This window comes from Passer montanus, unplaced genomic scaffold, assembly GCF_014805655.1.
Source record: "Passer montanus isolate IOZ18808 unplaced genomic scaffold, ASM1480565v1 scaffold169, whole genome shotgun sequence".
NCBI classification, from domain to species: Eukaryota; Metazoa; Chordata; class Aves; order Passeriformes; family Passeridae; genus Passer; species Passer montanus.
In genome coordinates, this window is record NW_024364159.1 from 641984 (window position 1) to 666055 (window position 24072).

General features: G+C 37.5%; 1 protein-coding gene and 1 long non-coding RNA gene across 2 annotated transcripts in view; one reads left to right on the top strand and one right to left on the bottom strand.

Moving 5' to 3' along the window:
• Positions 1 to 5952, top strand: part of TACR3 (tachykinin receptor 3) — a 38035-nt gene extending 32083 nt beyond the window's left edge. Inside the window, exons 4-5 of the mRNA XM_039703781.1 lie at positions 475 to 671; positions 3615 to 5952. Of these exons, the coding sequence (XP_039559715.1) occupies positions 475 to 671; positions 3615 to 3930 (513 nt within the window). The 3' untranslated portion in view covers positions 3931 to 5952. The remainder of the gene's footprint in view (positions 1 to 474; positions 672 to 3614) is intronic.
• LOC120499738 overlaps positions 1 to 24072 on the bottom strand; it is a 54101-nt gene that overhangs the window by 4534 nt on the left and 25495 nt on the right. The window contains exon 2 of the long non-coding RNA XR_005626953.1: positions 11365 to 11406. This is a non-coding gene — a long non-coding RNA (uncharacterized LOC120499738). The remainder of the gene's footprint in view (positions 1 to 11364; positions 11407 to 24072) is intronic.

Sequence of the window (24072 nt, forward strand, 5' to 3'; positions counted from 1 at the left end):
TCTGAAATTAAACAGGATGCTGCAGTTGCTCATTTCCTGCAACCTAGTGTTATTCAAATCAGATCTAAAAACTGGGGCAAGAAATAGACTTGCAGACCACAATAAAAATAAACACCAAGATCAGTAAAGGCCAAAGTGAGGTGTCCAAATAAAACACCCTGTAACCTTATACCATGGTTACATGTACAAAAAAGAAGTGATATTTTAGATAACCAAATACAAGTAAGCAAATACATTACTTGCAAAAATCAATACAAATAAAGTCTGGAAATGTTTTCTTGCTATTTTTTCTTAGGAAAAAGAGGACCTTCAGTCAAGAAGAAAAGAGAGTCAGATTAAAAGGAAAAACTATATAAAAGCATATTCAGCTTTCCTTTGACTAACTTTAAAAATTAATTACAAGAAAATTATTAATAGATGTTGAAATGCTAGTCCAAATTAAAAAAGGCTAAATATCATTATTACTTTTTTCAGGTGGTAAAAATGATGATTGTGGTTGTGCTGACATTTGCCGTCTGCTGGCTGCCCTACCACATTTACTTCATAGTTACTGGGATCTATCAACAATTAAATCGGTGGAAATACATTCAGCAAATCTATTTAGCCAGCTTTTGGCTTGCCATGAGCTCTACAATGTACAATCCAATTATCTACTGCTGTCTTAATAAGAGGTAAGAGCTGGTTATGAAATGAGGTGCATAAATTAACTAAGAACTTAAACTGCTTAAATGGAAAAGAATTTTCACTTAAATAGCTTCCAGTTAGTGGGGAAAAAAGAAAATGCAAAAAACCCCACAACCTCTTACTTTAGGTTTTTACTTGAAAAGAATCCCCAAAAACACAAAGGCAGACTTTTAGTAAATAAAATTTGAAAGCAAAATTCAGTTTTCAGAAACCAGTCCTTTTCATGAGCACCTTCAAAATTAAAAAAAAAAAAATCTATAGCAGTTTAATGGTTTCAGTTTGCAAAATATAAAAATAAAGAAGATGGTAATTAGTGATATAGAGTGCAAGCTGTATGTTCAACTAATTGTAGTCCCGATTTTGTTTTGCTGGAAGAATGCAATACAAAATGTGATTTACTGTGTTCAGTAGATCTCAGCATTAGATATCTACTGCATCCCAAGATCTGCAATAGGCTGATAAACATTATACAAATGTTTATATTCTCCTTACTTAATACTAAATTACAGTATTGTTTGATAGCAATACATTATGCTCTGAATTTCAAAGGCACTGCACCTGTTGAGTTTGGTGACATTTTACAGATATTTGCTAGTCAGACTACTCCATTGCAGAATGGACTCAAGTCTTTCATTTCAATTTATAGGACCAGGATCTACACAAACATCATCCTGGCCATCTTATTCATCAGTTTTTCTTCTAGCATTATTGGACAAAGATCACCAGGAACATTAATTACTTCACAAACTCAGTATGAATTAATATTGACTAAGAAATCTTAAATATTATTTTAAATCTCTTTTGACTTAGCAGCCAATGCAAAGTCTAATTACTGTCAAACTTTATACCAATATTGCAAGGTATTTCTAAACCCCCACTAAAGATCATGAAGTACCTGTCAAAAGGAATCTAGTAAAAAATGAAGTGAACAAATCCTAACGAGTTGTTATTGGTGTAAAAACACTGGCAACATCCTTCTTGATGAAGATAACTTACGACAATTAACATTCATGATCTTCTAGAAAGACGAGGTAATGCCTAAATTCATAGAGCCTTCTACCTTCTGATGAGCTTTTCATCATTTACAACTGTTTAAAGACAAGGTAAAGTTTTAGCAGCCAGAACAAAACTAACTCAAAGGGCAAATTTTCCATTAATTTCATCAAAAAAACAGATTTCAGTAAGTGTCCAGTGTCTGCAAAATGAAAGGCAGGAAGAATGAAGCCTCATTTTTTTTTCAATTACTCTCATAAAACTTCTAAACCAATCCCATTTTCTTCAAAAACTTTTTATGGCACAGTTACAAAAGTATTCATAAAAGAATAATATCTCTGATGTGGCTTATGTTGACACTTGCAAACTGAAAATTAAATGTCTGGATTAAACAATACAGCCAAAGAAAAAATAATATTTTGAGACATATTAAAGGTCACCTTATTCAGAATTTGATGCAAGAATGAAGTCCTGGTGACAGTTTTCTTATAATTAAGTTCCATATTGAAATGAAGATACCAGAATGTCTGCTTCCTTTTCATTAAGAAGGAAAATAGAGCTTGTTGCTGGGAGTCAGATCAATTTGTGTCTCTGCTGGATCTATATCAGACAGAGTTAGAACATCCATTCCCAGCCTCATCTTCCAGGCTAATTAGGACATTACGTATCTAGATAAAGAGAGCATTATTTCAAGATGAAGAAAAAACATGCCCTGAATTAGAAAGGGGATGGAAGGTGCCAAGAAAAGTAATACAGTTTAAAGATGTTTTGGTTTTACAATGCCTGTCACTTCAATCCATTTAAATCAGAGGTTCTTTCAGTATTTTTCCAAAATATGGACTGCATGTAAACAGAGAATGATGAACAGCAACCTACCTGCTTGGGTGTCATCATGGATGAACTCCATGATGACATTGCAAACTAAAATTTGAGGAAGGATCCCACTTCTGTGAAATCCATTAACTTTAACTAAACACTTGATCTGAATTTTTACCTGCAGTCATCACTGTGATAGTTTAACCACTGCTCCAAAAAACTTACAGACAAGATAAACAATGGAGCTGATGGTTAAAAGAAAACAAGAGAAGCAAGAGAAGTAAGAAAGTCAGATAAGCTTTAGGTTTAGGTGAAAAGGTGTTCTTTTTGCAGTTATACATAGATACATAGATAATTGCTTTTCTAATACATTAAACTTTTATTCTGGAAATACATACACACAAAATGTAACATTGGTCTTTATGGTGGAAGTGTTTGTAAATACTCATGCATGCCTCTGTATGAGTATTGCAAACACTAACGCTCTAAAGCCTCAAAATGTGTGTATGTATATTGCTCACATTCAGATTTCATCTTTCTAGGATCCTCTTAATTATTAAACCATTATTTTCCAAATCTTTTACATGAAAAATTATTAGTTGCTACATCATTCCCATATAAGTATCTCTATTAGAGAGAAACACAGATGGGATATTGAAATTTGGAAACTGGGATGGCATTTTTGAGAAAAGAAAGTTTCAAAGTTTCTTGCCAAGAGAAGATGAAAATATAGGTTCAGATCTCATTAGAGGTCAAATCAATGCAACGTCTGTGAAGACAGTTCTGTGAAAGTTGGCATTTGTTTACTTTGCACAGTCAAAAGACAAAGGGAAACTCATTATATGGAAAATAAATGTTAAATTTATTTTATCTATATGCTGTCCCTGTTAAAATGTAGGGATAGCATATAGAAAATCAGAAACTGTAAGGAGTTGTTACCACTATCTTTTTTGCCCTACTCTGACATCAGTCAAGTAAACTCCCACTGACTTCAGCACACCCAGGCCTAGGGGCAGGATAATTGGCCAAGTCAGTATCCTGGCAGCACTGTGTGTTTTCAGATGAAGGACTGGGGCTGGCTCTCACAGGCACAGGCTTTCACCAGGCTTCTTTCCTCCTAGGTTCCGAGCCGGCTTCAAGCGAGCTTTCCGCTGGTGCCCCTTCATTGAGGTGTCCAGCTACGATGAGCTGGAGCTGAAGGCAGCCAGGTTCCACCCCACGCGGCAGAGCAGCCTCTACGCTGTGTCCAGGATGGACTCCAGCATGACGGTGGTGTTGGACACCAACGATGGAGACAGCGTGCACGCCAGTCATAAGAAAAGAGCGCCTCCAAGGGACCTGAACTTCAATGGCTGTTCACAGAGGAATTCCAAGACTGTCTCCACAGCCTCAAGCCTCATCAGTTCACTACACACATCAGCAGATGTTTATTCCTAAACACTTCACATTGCTAGAAGGGCAACGCTGGACAATGTTCTCCTACTTTGGGACTTGGTATTCTTACTACAGGAAAGCAAACCACAAACCCTAGCTATAAATATTGTGAGACTTTTGGGAATCTCTCACATTTTTTGCTTTGTAGAGGAAGAAGAATTTGAAGACATGTGTATGTCTCAGTCCAAAAGAATAGCTGCACCTTAGCCACAACAATGTTGTAGGGATTATCCAGAATAAACCAATGGAATAAAAAACTTTGTTTTAGTTGTCTCTGACTTGTGGCATTTATGGTTGACTTACCGAAATGTAACAGGCTCCTTTACTTATTGAAGCAGAAATGTACCATGTTTTCCATTACGAGTGTATTAATTCAACAGTAACAAAATTACATGAGATTTGATTATAAAGATGTATTTATAATGAACATCTAATGAGCCCCAAGTCTATTAAGCTGTTTTGCAATTTAGCCCCATTCCCAAACAAATAAATAAAATTAAGTTCACATGTATGCAGTTCAGCTCTGTCTGCAACAGTACAATTTTACAAATATATACGAGAACAGGAGAACATGACTAAGAGACTACGTTAAATTCAACCAAAGCTTGCATATTAGTAAGCATTAGACTCTAATGGAATCTGTACTTCCAGGGGAATATATTGTTTTGATGAATCTCTCATAGCTTTGTATCTTAGTTCTAAGAGAAAGGTCTGTCTCTAGTGATCTTAACAGAAGTTGTCAGAACCTGACTGACTTTAGAAAGGCCAAAAGATTTTAAACTAGAGATTCATATATGAAAAAATATACCACTGTGGCAATGGAATCTTCATTGCAGAAGATAAAGTAACAAAACTCATGATGAAAAGCTTCTACTAGAAAATAAAATATTGGGGCTCTTATCACAAATTTTCCATAGCTTAATGGATGTAAAAATACTCCTGGGCCTGCCTCTGAAAATATGCTAGGCATTCTTACACAGACATGTTCCCACTGAATTCAGACAAGATCCACCCACCATCGCTGTTGCAGAGAAAGCTAAATGTAACAAAAGGGAGCAGAGAGCAGCCTTTGTTTTAGTTAAATGACTGTGTCAGTTGCATAGATAGACTGGTTCCATGAATGTTTGTGGTCAAACAGTTAATAAAAACATAAACAAGAGTGTGAATGTCTTCCTGAGTTAGCCAAACCAGCACAGGACAGAGTATATGTGGCTGAACCCAATACTGTACCAAAGCTGAGCAACTAATAAAGAGATGTTTGAAGAGAGAAAGTCCTGAGCTGGCTTTAGTCCACAGTCCTTCCCAGCCACTGGGAATGATCAGCATTGTGACAGTGAGCATATCAAACAAGACTAGTAAAACAAGAATCATACTCGTATTGTGATTCATGTATATAGTCAATTGTTATCTTCTGCTAAGTGTTAACTTGTATAGTGATTTCAGTGCACTGTGGTATCACTTACTGAATCAAAATCTTGCATAAGGTAAAATATCCTCAAATACATAAATCTGATACATAAACTCTCCATGTATGGAATAGCTGAAGAACCTGGTCATAGAAAAAGTGTGAGTCTGGAATTGTGATACATTTTTGCAAGAGTACAATATTCTATCTATGGCCTGATCTTAAATCCACTGAAACAAAGAGTTCAATTCATTGATGACTTCCCTTTTATATGTCAATCCATGCTTTCAACAGTCTATTTCTCTAAAAAAACAGGTATTTTCCAACATTGTAATTGTTATCCTCTCACTTCTCCTTATTTTTTTTAGTGTGTAGTAATCCAGCAAGTATCATGCAATGCCTACAAAATGCTTGTGAATTTTTTCCCTCTGAAACACTCTGTTTTAAGAACTTAAAAATTTTCATGTTTTTAACAACTCAGTTGAGAAGATCCAGGATCATCACACACAAAAAATGATGCTAAGTATATTAACCAGATGGTGATGTACTACAAACACATGCTGTAAAGTCCTCTGTCTGCTCATGTATAACTTCTGAGAAACATACATAGAGAAATTGTATACTTGTTAAATAAACAGTCTTTTCTAACTATGGCTATTACAAAATCAGTGTTGATAAATTTATTGTTTTTAAATGTAGAGTATAAGTTTGTTTTATACATTTATGCTGTTGTACTTTTATATACAGCTTTTTCAAACTTATGTAACTTTTAGGATTTTTCATAGACAAATATCAAGAAAGCAATGGCGGCTTCCTCACAATCGTACCTCTAGTGAAACAATTTCACTTTAAGTGTTTATGATATGACCTCCTGGAAAACTTATCCATTGATAATCTTGCTATATTTTGGTGGGCTAGAGGTGTCAAAAACACCCTCACCATGCCTATAGTTCTTTTCTCTGAAGTTACAGGATATTCCTGTATAACAAATTAAGAAACCTGTGCCTGTAATCACAACATTGCTTTAACAAAACATTACAGCGATAACGTGGTGCAAATCAATCTCTGTGTCTCAGCCCCCAAGAACATGCAGGGTTACACAAGTAGCACAGCAAAAGCTGTGACTGACAGCAGCTTCTGTATGAATTACTATTTCTGAACAAACATTTTCAGCAAGTGGCCTGGTCACTAGGCAATTCCTTATAGGCCTCCTGACCCCCCTCACTGAGTGTAGAGAAATCAGGTCATCCTCAGTTTGTGTCAATAAGACAGCTCAAAGTTGTAGCGGGCATGCAAAGCATGTGCTCTTGCTGGTGCAGCACTGTGGCTCTCTCATGGCTGCAACCTTCAATCCACATTCTTAATTTTTCTAGGACTGTGTCAAGGAAAACAGATACAGAGCTAGCTTCTTATGGAGAAGGACAAAAAAATACTCCTCCTTAAAAAGCTAAACACAACCATTTAAACAATAAAAAACCCCTCATTTCTTATCTCAAGCTATTGTGGTGATGCATACTTGCCACGCTTTTCTTTCTACCACCCTACAACCTCAGGAATCCCCACTGAGCATTGGCCTTTGTGTGATGAGTTGGCTGGTCAAGCCTCCCTTGACCATATGGTCACTCTTGTGTGGTTAAGCTGGGAACATCCCTGAGATGAAGGACAAGAGCACAGTCAGTCCCCCACTTACAGCCTTGGGACTTTCCTGGAACCATAACCCAAGGGGAACAATACCATTGTGGCTGGAGTTTTGGAAACAAATTGAAATTTTATTGGAAACAATTTGAAATTGTTTTGGAAACTCCAGTCATTACCGACTGAGAATGGAAATTTACAGATTACATCTTGCTACCCTATAAATAGGGGTCCTAAGTGAGGCCCTTTGAGCTTGCCTGGACCAGAATCTGCCTTTGAATGGGAGATGGCTCTCAGAGCGTGCAAACTCTTGTTTATGAGAAAGCTGAAGACAGGGCAGAGGTGGATAAAGTCTCACTTCTTGAGCCTCAAGTGCTGAGAAAAGCCAAGGCACTCGACACAGATATTTGACTGAAATCAGAGGGAATTTTTCACAGGTACTTCTGCACACACTTCATTGTGTCTGTGTGCATGCATGTGTGTGAATTGATTAAATACCCTAGAGCAAGTACAGCATAAACACTGACATCTCGGAACGATGATTAAGTAACTACTGCAATTTTAGTCAATTTTATTGAATTACTTTATAAATGCTGCATTAGTTAATTGATTAAGTACTACTTAAATCCTTTAAGCATGAAACATTGATCAGGTCTCAGTTTTTCAATGGTGTCCACTCTGAATCTTGTGGCTCTATGGGAAGGTCTTCCTTCCCTTTGCACCCTCATCACTTGCATCCCTGGTCTCCAGGCAAATCATTCTAGTGATTTTAAGCCAATATTCCTTTGTATGCTCCATTTACCTAGTAAATAATAGAGTGAATATTGCCATTGAACTTTGTTGCACTTTCACACATTTATAGTAAAACTTACTTTTCTCAATACCTGTGACAGTGATTCTTTAAGCTACCTAAGCCACTCAATTGGGACAAATTGGCATAGTCAGCAGAATGCTAAATCAGGATTTCCAAGAGTCTTCCACCTAAAAGCATGATCTTGAGAGAAAAAATTAACTCCAAGCAAGCTCAGGGTACTCAGACAGGATGCTTTCAGCAGATTGCAGCTTGGATCTCTTTGGCAGGAATCCCTTGACAGCCTTCCTTCCAGTTCACTTACAGCTCATTGTCAAGGTTGGGAAGCCCTGGCAGACCTACACAGAGTGAGCTATTTGCAGCATGTCTACATCTGGTAACTATGTAAAGGTGTCACTGAGGAAGATCACTACCGACATATATTTTCAAGAATGACATACAGAAGGAACTGATGAAAAAAGAGAACAAAAGAGGTTTTAGAAGTTGGTGCTTTTTTATCTAAATAAAACCATTCAGGTATTTTGGAAGTGGATATTCCTCCTTTAATACTGGGGAATTTTTTTCACACCAGTGAAGAAGAACCTATTTCACTGATATAAAATCTTTATAAAACCTGATTTCAAAACCTTTCAGGCTGTGCCCACCAGGATACAGGATTTAGAGAAACTCTTGTTCCTTTTGCATTTATTTCAAGGCTTTTGAAGTGCCTATTCCAAGTAGAAATTTACTGATGAACTTCTTCCTTTAATTCAAGATGAGTTTAAATTTAGAGTCCCAAATACTATGAGCTGTTTGTTAAAGAATATCTCCAAAGTCTGCTACAAAAGATGCAGGAGCTACTACTAAGGCTATGCCAGTGTTTACAGATATCTTGCGAGTTCCCTGTATTAAATAAGGCATTCAGTTCAATTTGTGTATTCCTGTTCATGAGCAGATTCAAGTGGTTCTGCGTTCATAAATCAAAATGATCTGTTGAGACCAGTCAAGGATAATTCTTTATCAGTCCATGAGCAGTTGCTGTGGGTATTTAAATACAAATTGTATTTAGATGGGTTCATATATCACATGGGATATAGTTACTGGCTAATTGAATTGCTTCTCTCCCATCTATAAAACTGAAACATGCATATTGTATTACAACTGGAATCAGACTTTCCAAAGCAAAGAGTTAAGCTTACAAATACCCAGCCTGTCTGTTCTGAGTACTCTGTAACAGCCTCTGGAATCACTATTCCTAAGTTTCACAATGAGTTTTTCACTGCAATATTTGTGATGCAAACAGAAAAAGGGACACCAGGAACAGTCACATGAATTGTACTTCCCAAGGGCACTTACTGTGGAAATTCGTGTTGCTCAGCTTACTTGGATTGACACACCTTCAATTTTAAAAAAACCAAAACCAACCAACTAACAATTTAATCAGTAGGCATTCACCAATTAAGTCCTACAAATCTGCCAACACCTGAAATGCTCAGCAGCTCTTCTACAACACTGCCCACAAATTCATATGGAAGTTAAGGTAACAGACCAAGTCTGTAGATACTATACACATTAGACTTCAGGCAAGCTCCTTCTTGAATGCCAGGGAAAACTTCTTGGACAGCAGCTCCAGATTTGCAGAGGTTCTGCCAGAGAAGGTCTGGCCAAGGACAGGGATATGTTCCAGCATCAAAGGACTTCAGAGCAGTCCTTTGAGCAGTCCAGCAAGCAGCTCCTTCCTGTTTGCAATACTGAAATCTGTATCTTGTATGAAACTGAAAAAGTTAAGGCAGCCAGCAACACCTCCAAGATCAAAGGTACTGCTTTGCCTCAACCTGAAGCGCTACTCAGTAGAACCTTACTCTAGGCAAAGTAAGTTTTTATTCAGAAGGGTGTTCCAGTATATTAACAGCCTTCATTCATTTGGTTGAGTTTGGAGCCTTGAAAACATTTAGACAAATGCATCACCAAGAAGGCATGGGCCAGGTGAGGTGGCTCACCTGCAGCAGCTCTCCTGAGGATTGGCAACTTCAACAAGGCAGATAAGAAGTGCTCATAGAAGCATTATGATCTTCACTTCTCATCCTGTGTATGCCCTGCACCACAGCACACTCATGGCTAACAATTCATGTGATTGCTGTCACCCAGCCAGGCTAATGTGTAAGGGGTAGCAGGACCACTGCTAAGAGAGGAAGGAGGAAGCAGCCAAACTGCTTGCCCCTGGTCCCAAAACTCCTTTTCATACCTTGTTAGACATGTAATCACCCTAAAACTAATAGGATGCAGAGATACTTCTGACTTAGCAGCAGATAAGCTTAGGTACAAAGAACAGCACAGATATAATAACATGGAGCTCTGTGGGGGCTAAAATTTACCTTGAAATTACCAAACCACCACAGGAAACTTGCCCATGCTGGCATTTAGCTGGACCAGTTCTACTATTCCTAATCATACATGTGCCACTCATAGTGCATGTAGCTACCTCCACATTTCAAAGCAATTATTATCCTAACTACCAAGGAAGTACCAAGGAGGGGAGGAAAAAAAAGGATAAAAAAATCAGTCTAATCATCTGCCAAGCTCTCAAAAAATGAAATGGTAGAATTCCTCACACACTCTACATGCCTTCCATTTCACTCATGTAACACCTTTGGTAGCCCCTCCTTGTTTCAACCCAAGAGAAGCCTGACCCTAAGGCCATGAGAAAGTTGTGGTGCAACCTGACAGATTTTGACACAGAGAGCTCCACACCTTATCTCAACATAGACCTAAATACCTGAAAGAGCCAGGAGCGATAATCCTAGCTGTTTTCTACCAAATCATTCCATTTGCCTTGCTTGCCACAGTGAAATACCAGGGTGGATGTTTCACAGAAATTCTTTGAACAAATAATGCACACATACATAAGTTCCAGGGAAGGAAAAAGATCCCGAATGAAATCTACAAGTTTTCAATCCGCAATTCCCCAGTGCACCTTGGACTCCTAGCACTGGTTCTGGGGCCATTCACAGAGACCCTTGCAAGAATTTTTAAGTAATATAATAAATACCAAATAATAAACAGGAATTCAGAAATGAGACCTTGGGACAACCAAATAGTTAAATGCTAATAATCTTCCACTTTCTTCCACTGCCAGGTGAGTATTTCAACAGAAATCCATGTGGATGTGTCAGAGGTTGAGATGATAAAGTGTGCTAATCATATCACTTTGATATACAGCTTTGAGGGGATCTGGATGACCATTTGTCTAATCAATGCAATATGGTAACTCAGACTGAAATGCATGTTTCTGTTCTACTGCAAAACTTTGCCCGAGAACTAATAATTGCATAAGGGCCTTAACTCTTTTGAGGCCTCTGAGGAGGTGACAAAGGAACTTGGGAGTTCAAGTACCAAAATACTTAGGAGCTGTTGTCTTTAGGAGTAATTGGAAACAGAAAAAAACTCCTCTGACACAAAGCACCACATGTTTCTGGATATACTAAAACAGGTCTCCATGTTTTAACTGAAAAAGCCCTGCTAATATTATTCTGTATTTCAAATCACTGCAAAAGCCATTAATAATGAAAGTGAAATACGAAATTAACTTTGCTAAAGACATACTTACCAGGGCTGTTAACTTTGCAAGGTCCACAGTTCCTGCCTAAACCTAAGGATAGAGAAAAATAGAACAAACCAAATTAGAATAAGCCATCTTTTGCCTAACAGATGTGAAGTTGAAATTTTGAAAGGCATTTTCTCTGGAGAGATGTTCACTGGTGTTGGGGAACACCAGAGGAAACAATTCTAACATATAGCTTCGGTCACAGAAGAAGAAGAAGCCTGGACAGTGATGTCTGGCAGAGCACTAAATCATGAGGCAAAGAGCCAGGATCCTCACCTGGAGCTACTTGTGTCTACCTGGCAGGGACTCAGCAAGCACACTGCTCTAAACGCACTTGTGCCACCAATTCTCAAGCCCTTCTCCCAGTTTGCACAATGCCTTCTCTCTCTTTTTTTTTAATGTGATATAGTTTCTCCTCAGACTAAGAACAAACTTCATCTTCTCTCTCTTCATGAGGCATATTTAATCAGACTGAAGATGAAGGCACAGAATTCTGTTGTCTATGCTGGGATTATATGCCAGTCAACTTCCAAAGCAGCAGCATAACTGTCCTGAGAGCAGCTGACACTTGCAACAACTGAGCATCAGCTGGATGCTTTTAAAATCCCACGATTGTGAACACAGATTAGATTAGCACATTATCACAAGTTATTGATGTACAGGGCCAGACTTGACTATTATATGATTAAATAAAATGGATTTTGCTCTCTTCTACCACAGCTTCACTGAATGCCTCACAAAATCACACTACTGCAGTGTAAGACACTGATGAAATTCAATCCCTTGAAATATTTGGAGTTTGCCATCTTTCTCCAGTAGATCAAATAGTGCTAGAGGTGTCAGTTTCATCATCAACCTCTGCCCATATTTGTAAATTCCACTTCTTTTCTCTTGCTCCTCTAGCAAGACTGTTATGACTATTATGTGGAGACTGTACTTGTAAGGCAGTCTGGAAATGGTCCTATCAAATTACCACGACTTCCATAAGAAAAGTGTGTTAAAGTTAGGCCACTAAAGCTGAGAAACACTAGTCTCCAGCTCTTCCTCTTTTGTTAGAAGGCTTGTCCCAAATTCTGCAGATGGAAAGGGGATAACTAGGTTTGTTCATAAAACCCTAAAGATGAGAATTGAAGAAAATTCTTCGGCACTCAACAAGAGAAAAAACATTACTCTAACACAGATTCAAAGCAGAAAATGTCAGCTCAAGATTATAATTATGTATTGTGCCCTTAAATAATTAATATGAATGTCTTAAAATAACACTAAGAAATAGCTGATAATACATTTTATTTCAAAGAATTTAGGTGGGGGGGAAGAGGAAGAGATAATGGGAAAAGAGATAGAAAAAAAAAGTAGATGAATCTTGTCTACTCTGAGGGAAAGCAGTCAGTCTCTAAGCTATAGAAATCATTAAATATATATTTGTAAAGCTCAGCATTTTCCTCAATGAACACCCCAGAAAAGCTTTTACTGGAAATGGGAAGGGGGGAGGAAGGCAAAGAAGGATCCCTTTCTACTTGCTTTCCCACAAATGTTGAGAGCTTTTGTTAAACTTTTTTATTACCCACCACCATATAATCTATGGCCTTTTACTATCAAAGTACAAACATGTTTGCACCATTCTAATATGAAAAAATCAATAGCTCTTTTTATATATCAAACTGTATATTTGAGGAAGGCACTGGGTAAACAGGGCACCGCAAACCATGACAGGGCATGGATATGTCTCATGATATCAGTATGATAAAATAAATTCTTATATTATAATCCTAATATATAACCACTATACTTACTTCTCTTAAATTAGTAATACAATCCTAAATTCTTATGGAGTAAGACCCACTGTGCATCTCCCACAACAGAAAACAAAACCACTGCTTCAATGTGCTTAGAATCAAAATGTAACAAAAAATGCGTAACACAATGACTGGCAGATGAAAAAAGCTTTGCTAATAATAATAGCCAACTTGATTAGGAAAGACTCTCAAAATGTCTCCCGGTTCTCTCAATAGAAAAGTACAATGCCTCGCTTTCCTGGCAAGGTTAACATGGAATTCACAAGATGGTCTGAGAGAGAGACTATTTGGGACCAAATACAGCCTTCTTTTCAACTGTTGCAACAAAGTTAATTAAATCACACAAGGTTCACTCTGATATAACTGAGAAAAATTGACTCAGATATTTTCATTATAACATTTCATTTGTATTTATTCAAGTAGAAAGAAAAAACCAAACCATTATTTTTCTTAGCTTTGCACCTAACACATCCGTTTACACAGAAATTGAGAACTTGTGTAAAATTATAGAGCTATAAATGACAAGATTTGTTGAAATCATAGAATATGCTGAGTTGCAAGAGACCTGCTAGGTTTATCAAAGTCCAGCTCCTAGTCCTGCACAGGACAGCCACAAGAATCACACCAGGTGCCTGAGAGCTTTAACCAAACACTTCTTGAACTCTGTCAAGCTTGATGCTGGAACCACTTCCCTGGGGAGCCCAGTGCCCAACCACAATCTGGTGAAAAACCCTTTCCCAGTATCTAATTGTTTGGCTCTCTGGGCTGCAAGTGCACATTGCTGGGTCAGGTCCATCCTGTCTCCCACCAGCACCCCAAGTCCCACTTGGCAGGGCTGCTCTGATCTGTTCATCCCTTATACCAGGGTTATACAAACCCAGCTGCAGCACCTCACACTTGGTGTTGCTAAATCACATTGACCCACTTCTTAAGCTTGCCCAGGTCCCTCTGGATGGCATCCCACCCTTCAGGTGTGGCAACAGCACCACTCAGCCTGGTATCATCTGAAAATTTTCTAATGCAGCACTCAACCCCTTCATCTCTTTCAAGTAATGTAGATGTGAAATAACTCTGGTCACAATACAGACCCCTGAGGAACATCACTCATCACTGATGTCCATTGGAACTCCGAGCCATTGACCACTACCCTCTGGATGTGACCATTCAAGCACATTCAGATTCATCTGACAGTAATCTCAAAAAATCCACCTCTCTAATTTAGAGAGAATGATGTTGAGGGGAACCATGTCATGTTTATGGAAGTCTAGATAAATGAAATCTGTAGCCTCTCCTTGTCTACTGATATAGTCACCCAGTCATAGAGGGCCACTGTGCTCATCAGGCAGGACTCACCCGCATGGAAGTGAAAGGAAAAAAGCACTTATAGTATTCACACATTAAAGAGACCTTAGGTATTTCCACTAATCTATTCATTAAATCCTCCTCAACTGAGGAACCAAAGGCTGAAATAAACGGTCTAAACCATCACACAGTTTCTCTTCTGCATTTGAGTCAATTAGTTCACACCAAGCAAGATCTTTTCATACTACAGAAAAGCATCTTTTTCTGAAGTATTGAGAAATTCTGATTCCTGACAAAATCAAGGGAGATGCTTTTAAAGTAGTTCAGCATCTTGCCAAAGATGCACTGCACATACTAAATCTTATAATGATGTAAGTTGTGACATTATGAAGTGGAGATGAAAAAGGGCACATTTCAGATCCATGTCTTTTTCACAAATATGAGGCAAATGCACAGAAAACAAGTTATTACCTCAATGACACCTATAGACTCAAAAGTCACAACTTAGTTGCTTTAGTCTTTGTGAAACAGGTTTCAGGAGCATGTGTCAGAAAATGGAATTCAGAGAACTGGTTACCCTTTATTCTTATCCACACAATTGTTACTCTGCAAAAGTATCTAAATAGAAATGGGCCTGAGAGGTTTTTATAAAATATATATTAAAAGAACGGAAAACTTGCCTGAATGACTGTCATAAGTGGAACATTTTGTTCCAGGGGAAGAAAAAACTTCCACAATGAACCTCCACAATATGTGCTAAAAGCCCAAATAACACAGTAAGAAGCAATGAGAAACAACTAATCTAATGCTACAAACTGATGTATATATGTGTGTGTATTAAATTATGTGGAACATGAGCTTGGTGCAAACCACAGGGCATAAAGGGTGGAGATTGTATTGGGCCTGAATATGATGGAGCTACTTTTCCTCATAGCTGCCCTCACAGTGTTATGATTTGAATTCATGGCTAGGAAGATGTTAATAACATACCAGGGTGTAGGTACAAATTATGGAAACCACTAAATCACTCAATACAAGGCAGAAAGCTCTTTATATAAACATGAAACCTGTAAGCTGAACAGTGTGATGCACATTCTCTGAGCAACTCGGGGACTGAAATGGATGAATCATAGGCACAAAGGAAAAAAGCTAAGAAAAGTATCACTGAAAATTATTCTTGGGCAGGTATCTTACAAAATGCATAAACCCTGTCACTACAAGAAAAAGAAGTACAGGAATTGCTCACTTCCCTTGTGTACCAAGAGTTATTCGTTGACACCCATGTCTGGGACACACTACTCTTTCTAACAAGCATCACAGAAAGCACATATTCAGCCTTAGCTATTCCCTTGCTATTGCTAGTTCACCATTGAGGCGGGGACATCATTTCACAACTAGACAAAAGTCAAAGTAGTTATGAGTAGGGAATATTATCTAGCAGAAAACGTTACAATTGCAATACAATTGAAAGAACATGAAAAAAAACATGGGGATCAAATCACAAACCAGCTTAGAGAAGAAGAAAATATCTCCAAGGAATCAGAGACTTCTATTTTGTCATGTTTTTAAGAGAACTTCAACTCAACTACTAGCTAAATGTGTGTGGCTGTGTAGGCATTTGGGCATGTAGCTGGGTTCCCTGAGACACAATCAAGTAGCTCAATAGCTCACTAGAGTATCATTGTCCTTCTTCCCCTTGTAACCAAAATGTTTTCATCTTGATAAATTTGGGACACAATTTAAGAACAAATTCTAAAAGCCAATCCCTTTCCCCTTAGGAACTGGTAAAACTTAATGAATCTTTAAGTAAAATGACCCACCTCAGGCATATGCAGAAGTTGCATAGGCCTCCATCCAGAAACTTCAGTGGCACCCACTAAAAGTTTTGCTAAACCTTTTGTTTTAGCAAGTTAAGTACTCTCTCATAATATTTTATTAAAGTAGCACAGGGAACATCACACCTCATAGGTGTGCATTACTTTCACAGACATCTCTAAGTTTAAGCATGCAAGACAACAGACCAAGAAATCTGACACCACAACGCTTGTAGGTGAGATGGAGTGCTACAAACCACTCTTCTCACCAACCTGTTCACCCCTTGCTCTTCATCAGTCCCCCTGCAAAATGATTATTCTGTGGGAAAGAATACATTGTCAGGCTCCATAGGAACAAGAAGTGCTGCAGTGTCATCTTCAATGCATTAAAGATAACCACTGCTGGGTTTTCTTTAGACACTTAAAAAGTGTTTAAATTTTTCATCTGATAGCTTTTTTATAAAAAAGTTATTTCTTACAATATGTTTTACAATATGTTTCCTACCATCCTTTAAAGAACTAGAATTAACAGAAAATACTTATTTTTTTCTGTCATATAACACTTCTCAGAAAAGCACAGATCTTCCTTGGCTTTTGCAGTTGGTCTGTTTCATTACACCCAGTATTTATATAGACATTTGCTGGGGTTTACAGCATCAGCCCTTCTTTTAAAAAAAATTAAATTCAGTTTTCAATAATCTATTATCTTCTCCTTCATTTAGGACCAACTTTTAGTTTTCTTCTTGTTTTTTAATTTCCACTTTTGTCCTTATATGTTTTTAAAGAATCTTGACCTCTCTACTTTCTTTGTCCAATACTAAATTACTGTGTTTATATTTGCTTGTCTGTACCAAGTAAAAGTAAGGTAAAGAATAATGCAGCAGGAAGTATTTTGTGCACTGATCTGGGGGTTGACCTATTGCTAGGGCACAAATGATAGCAGAGTCTCTAAAATGCACAGGAATGGGTGACAAAAAAACACTGCAGTAACATAGAGCAGTGCTCTCTAAACGGTGAGCCAAACACTGGTGCCCTCCTTATGCACTTACACTTTGTGGTGCATTCAGTTTTGCAGTGCTGTCAGTACAAAGTCTCATAGGCAAATCTCTTGGACACAATCTTCTGGGGGAAATGAAGCTAATTCTTACCCTTAAATGTTTAAGAACTTTTGTGGAATATAACATAAGTAAGAATGTCTTGCAAACATATTATACCAATTATTTAACTTTATTTCTAACAAAGCTCTAGGTTTCATTTCAATTTCTATATAAAATGCACACAAAAGTAATTGGTGGTTTTCTAAATGTAAAGAATGACTCTTCTGCAAATTCAGAAATGAACTGCATGTACACTGATGGGGGGATTTGTAGTCAAACTTGTCACAGATTATTAGATTTGTCTTTAAGCTATTCTTATTACTTTGCAACAGGTGAAACAGTACTTACATTTGACAGTGGTTTACTCACTGACGTCTTTAATTTTTAACATGATAGATTTCAAGCTCCCACTGATTGTTACTAAAGTATCATTCAGAAGACAGCACTGAACTTGGAAGTGTGTTCTGCTGCTCAGTTACTACCACAGGAAGATTTCCCATCTTTAGATATTTACCTTAACATCAGCTCAACACAACCTGTACCAACAGAAAGCTTTGCTTGAGTCCCCAATCTCATTAATTCATTGGCTAATGCTACAGCAAACACCACCCTTGTAAAAAGCAGTAACAAAACCAGCAGTGTCCAGGACAGTCATCCTACTGTGATACAGAAACTTAGACAAGTAAACTGTTGGACCACACTGAGCAATGCAGAGGCACAACTGTATCAAGCAGAGTGTGAAGCAGAAAGGTACACACCATGATGATTCTAAAAGAAAATGGGAAAACCCTTGAGAATAAGAACTGTAGCTGAACTGTCCTTTCCCATCAGTGTACTTCCATTCTTACTGGTAGTATTTTCACCTAGAAAGTAGAGTGCCTGCCTTCAGAGACTCAGTAGATTAAAGAGACTGAACTTATGCTCACTACAAGCTAGACAGTAAAATAAGACATTTGGTGCCCAAAGTCTGATTCAGATGATCTCAGCAGGTCTCTCATACAGTTCTCATCAATGGTGTGAACTTGCTCACTACTTTAAAAAACCCTCCATTATCTACACTACTGAAGTCTACCCCATACTCACACCCGAGTATCATAAAAAGACACTGACAGAAAGCTTACACAGTACCTGAGCTATGTATTAAGTGGTATCTGTACAGCAACTTCCATTAAATCCATATAGGAAGAATACGACTTCTTCCTGTGGGAACTGAAATATTCCAAATTGGAAAAACACAATTAAGGTTTGTTGCCTATTTTTCATACCTAAAAAAGAAAGAGCAGATGCTTTAAGTTTGCTAATCTTTCAATTTTTGAGAGAGTTTGTGTGTCACTCAATCTGATCTAGACACATCATTAAAAAAAAATGGTCAGGAAAAAGAAGAACAAAGATATTGAAGAAAACAGTCAGCAAAAATGAAGATGATTCTTTCTCCACTGACTTTCTGTCAAAACCACTAACCAACCAAAACATATTTTGAAGTTTAATTTCATAAAGTTTATTTTGCTATTCCAATTATATCAAGAAGACTTTTATAGCATTACCTGAAAAAAAACTAACAGGGCAGATGACTGGCATAATTTATATGACACATTCAACAGCCATAACGATTCTTTCACAAAACAAGTTTATCATACTTCAAGTACTCTCTCTCATGCTTTTGGAATTTTACCGCATTTTTCCCCTATATGTCAGAGATTCCTTATCACTGTTCTAAAAGATCAGATTTTCTATCAGTTTCAGCTTCTTGTTGATTCAAACATTGTGTTAGTGGTAAACAGACTGCTAGAACAATAAGGAGTTCAAAGTATCGCTGTGATAGTAGGAAAAGGTATAAGGGCTGATGTGAGAGCAATGTCTTGGTAATTTTGACTCAACATACAGCAAATGCATGAAACAGGACCCAGAATAAATAATAACTGCAGTCACAACAGAGCAGAAATTCTGTAAAATCATAATTATGTTGAAGAGGGAGAAAATACCTTGACTTAAAAAACAGCACAAGCTGAATCCTACTGAATGCATGGCATCCAAGATAAGAGAAGCTGTGAGGACACAAAGGAATTTATATTCATTTCTCAGCTTGAGGAACAATTTCAGCAAACAATTCACCATATTTTTGTGAAAAAGTATTTCTCTGTCTCCCCAGAGAATGTGTGGGCATGTGTATAATCAAGTCTCCACATCTTCACAGAGTGGACAGTAATGATTCCTAGTTCCCATTTCCAGACTTGTGATACAGAATACTCCTGTATGTTGATTAAACGTGATCCAAATGGATAAGATGTAGTGCAAGACACCCTAGAAGATCTTGATAACATTTTTTTCCAAAGAAACTGAATGAGAAGTTCTCAAATACTTCCACAGGAGTGACAAACTTTTTTATAAAATACTTATAATAAAGTAAAAATAAAAATACTTAAGAGTTGCAAGCAACCTATACAACAGAAGTAGCTACAGGACAAGAAATAAAAATGGTAATTCTCAACCAAGAAATAACTTGTGTCATTCACACCATATGCTTGCACTTAAGGAACTATATTGCCAAAAAAAAAAAAAGGCTGGGGGTGTTCTGTCTCTAGACACTATTGTTGCTGGCATGAAGACTTGTGAAGGTTATCTTCCAAAACAGCAATACTAGAGAACTGATTGGAACGGAAAAGAATAAAAAAACCCACCAACCCATAATCAATTGAGCAGGATTTATTCTCTAAAGAGAAGACTGAATCACTGCCAAAAGATTAGTTCCATTAATGAGGAGGTGAAGGAACACAGATAAGAATAAAAGCCATGGAGCAGCAAACACAGGGTTAAGACCATTCAAATAGCTCTGTTGTCCAAGGTCAAACTAATAGCTCCCAAGTCACTGTTCCTGTCAACCTGGGATAGCCACTGTCTGAATCTTCTAATAGTTACATTCAAAGTTCCATTAAATCCCAAGGATTTTCTTTCTCCAGATTTTTCTCCAGGTAAAAAACACATCTTTCAGTCATGAGAGACAGAACAAGTCATCTTTGATCTGGTGTTTGCCATAGTCATTCAACTGAGTGCACTTTTTTCCCTGCATGGTTATTAAAAATGTCCCCTCTATATTTTCTGTATCATCTAATCTTTCAGTCTCATGGATTTCTACATCAAAGGTTACTTGCCTCTTGTTCACTTTGGTAGGCTTTTATGCACTAACCACTGAAAAAGAAGACTACGAAGTAGAATTCTGGCAAATCAGTTCACTGCACGAGTAGTAACCATTGCTGTGTCATTCTCAGACTCACTGGCTACATATTTATTCTTCACAACCTGCTTGCTTTTGAAAACCAAAACCTGGACTATTTTTAAAAACCAATTGATTGTCTCCTAGAAAATCCTGTTGTGTGCCAGGCCTATACAAACCCCATACATGTAAAGCCCTTGGTGTGTCCCCAGGTCTCTGTTCAGCATGTAGACTCTATAGTGCTTATACCCCTCAAGAACATTGTATGAAGAAAAGATACCAGGTTTGGAGCACAGGCAAGACCTCAGCAAGATCAAGAACTACCAACCAGGAGCTGGCAGGGCAGAAATGGGTAAAAGAAATGAGGAAATGGGACTGGAATGGAGATCACTGGTGACTGGCACCATATGAGTGCACAGGTACATCACAAATAACATAAGGAAACCACAGGAGGAGTTGACCAGGACAGCTGGAGTAGCTGAGCACTGCCAGGACACACAGGGCTAAAGCTCCTCTAGTTCTTGCTCATCAGTACAAGATGCCATTTGTGTTGCCAAGCACCAAGGCTTTGCAGTGCCTTGAGTTACTGTGGTAATCTCCCTCTGTCACCACCAACCACACATGGAACTCAGGTGGGCTTGCTCCCTTCTGGCACTGCAGCCCCTGACAGCACTATGTTGATATTGCAGCAGCAGATGGAACAAAAACCCTCACAACATACACATCCTAACATGCCACTTGGCTTCACAAATACCACCCTATTTACATTTCCTTGGAAAACAGTTTGGAAGCTGGGGACACTCCTGTCTTCCTTTGAAGAAACCTATTTTGATATATTTCAGCACTGAATTTGGCCTGTGCCCTTGTCTCAGGCTATGTTTTTCTTTACAAAACTTCTGTAGCTACTTTACTAGGTCTGTTCATGTCATGGCACAATCTGCCTATATTTTTCTTGTTCGCTTCACAGCTTAGTTTCTTAGAGAACTCAAAAAAGTTGTCTTCCCTCCTACGACCTGATAGAACTATTTACATTCCAGACTTACGCATGCTCAAGGAATTGATGTTGGTATATTACTATTCTGAATTAATACAGACACTTATAGCAGAGACAGATATTCAGCAACTTGTCTGCAAAAATACCCTAAGAAAGAAAAACAGTAAAGAAATTACTTTATATGTCTCCTGAATAATGCACAGGAACAAAAGAATGCTATAAAGCATCTCCATGAAAATAATTTCCATAACTTTAAAGCCACTTTGCAGGAAAAACACATTTTCACTGACAAAAAGAATATCAAGTTCTGTCTTGTCCTTGTTCTAGAATCCCCTTGCACCAAAAAAATGAAACAAATACGTTACCTTGACAAAAACTTATCCAGGATAAGCCATATTCCAGCAGTAAAAAGGCAGAATTTAGTTGCAATGCTTTTATAATTTAAATAATTAAGAAATCAGAACCTCCACTAGACTGGTAAAAGAGATAAATCTTGAAATATTTAAGTCAATATGAAGCCAAAAATTAAGTCTGCCTTTAGGCTCATCATAGCACAGTGCAAGGGCTAAAGAGTTGTCCAAAAATCGGCTTAGGCATAAACTGCACTGACAAAATTATTTTGTGTTTTCACCAGTTGCTATATCAAGTCTTTCAGACAAAGGAGCAGAGGGTAATTGCAAAAGCGAAAACAGCAGAAACCTCTTCCTCTCAATGGACTACAGAAAAGATCCTGCCAGCAAATATGATAGAATTTCACATGGAATAATTGAACATAGCAAAAATAATGAGCTGAAAATAAAATGCACTTGATGTGAGGTGCTTTATAGTAGTATATTCAAAAGAGTGAGATTTCTGTCTGCATTCTGCAATATTCAAAAGTCCTTCTGTAAGTGATGCTCATCAAAATAGAAGCCATCTTCAATTAACACAAAGACTCCTCCTTATTATAAAAATATCATTGCTTCACCCTCAGAAATAACAAAGAAGTACCTCTGTAGACACAGCTGTTTCAGGATTCTGTGAGTGTGCAATCTGGCCAGCAAGAAATGTATGTATCTAAAGTTTGCAAGATACTTGGTACAATAACAAGCATAATGCATCATCTTATTTTTACACTGGAGAATACTGCACTATTCTCCAGCAAATTTCCACTAATAACCAAATCATTACAATGAAAATTCTCTTCTCACACACAGCAATGGATAGACTTCAGGATCTTAGAGAATTTCTCCAACTTAATTTTTTCTATGATTCTATATAAATTTTTAATCAAAACCTCCTGATAATTCTATTCCATTGATTCTAAAGAGATGAAAAGGGTTCTATTTTACTATTCCCAGCACAATTATGTAATATAGTCTAAAATCAATAAATGCTTTGAAGAGAGACACTATCATCTCACTCTTATCCCTCGAAGCTTCTTCTGTGTACACACAGTTTTATATTAACATTAAAGTGGGCAAGGAAAATTTGATTTAAATACACCATTTCTAAATAAAGAATAAAACTACTCTATCTCTTGGAATATGAGCTCCTTTTCTTCTCAAGGGAATTTTTAAGATTTCCACTAAATTAGATCAGTTGGTAACTGAGATACTTGAATTAAGATATTACCATTCTGTCTTCTTCCTGATTAATTCTGGTAAGATTTGAATTATTTTGTTTGAACAGCCATCATTTTCTTTTCATACACCACCTTTGAAAATCATTCAGCACAGTTGCCTATGAACAATCTAAACCTAACCTTCAGTCTATTATTTTGAAGTCTACAATTTTAAAAAATCTTACCTCTAATACTTATGATTCATTTATTGTCAAGTTATATTATTCAAAAATGTAATTTCTAGCTTTGATAAATTAGTGTCTAAAGGCTGAAATGATATATTTATATTCAAAAACAATTCAGAAAAAAAATTCTTATCCAACAACAGTAAAACTGTTGCTATTACACTATCTCAAACCTATAGCCTCTTAGCTTTATTAAGCTTTTCTTTATTCCTTGCTCAATCTTTCTTAGTTCTTACAGATGCAAATAGAACAAAAAAACTGAAAATAAGAAGTGAACTCACTAGAATTTCTTATGAAGGACTCCTTGCTGATGTTCATAAGTGTCTGCTGGGAAGTTACTGCGTTACCAGTGTAGATTTCAACCAGTACACCCTGTTCCTTTCTATGCTGGTGAGGTAACCTGAAGACTAAAATTAAAATGGGAGGCGGGGATTAGAGCCACACACAAGTGCAAGAAAAATCAAAGAAGAAAAGATTTTTTGTATTAATGTCATAGCATATGTCGCAGTTGAGACAGCCACAATACACAGACTATCATCACACCATCTCAGAAAGCTAAAACCCAGTGTAACAGACCACTGCAGAAGGCTTCAAGTGTCAGCCCTTCTTGTTCTTCAGCCCAACCTTTAATCCGCTTCATGTCCATGCCCTGCCCCTGTGTGCCCTCTGTTCCCTTTGGTGATGGGTCAGTGCCCCTGGGCACTCCATG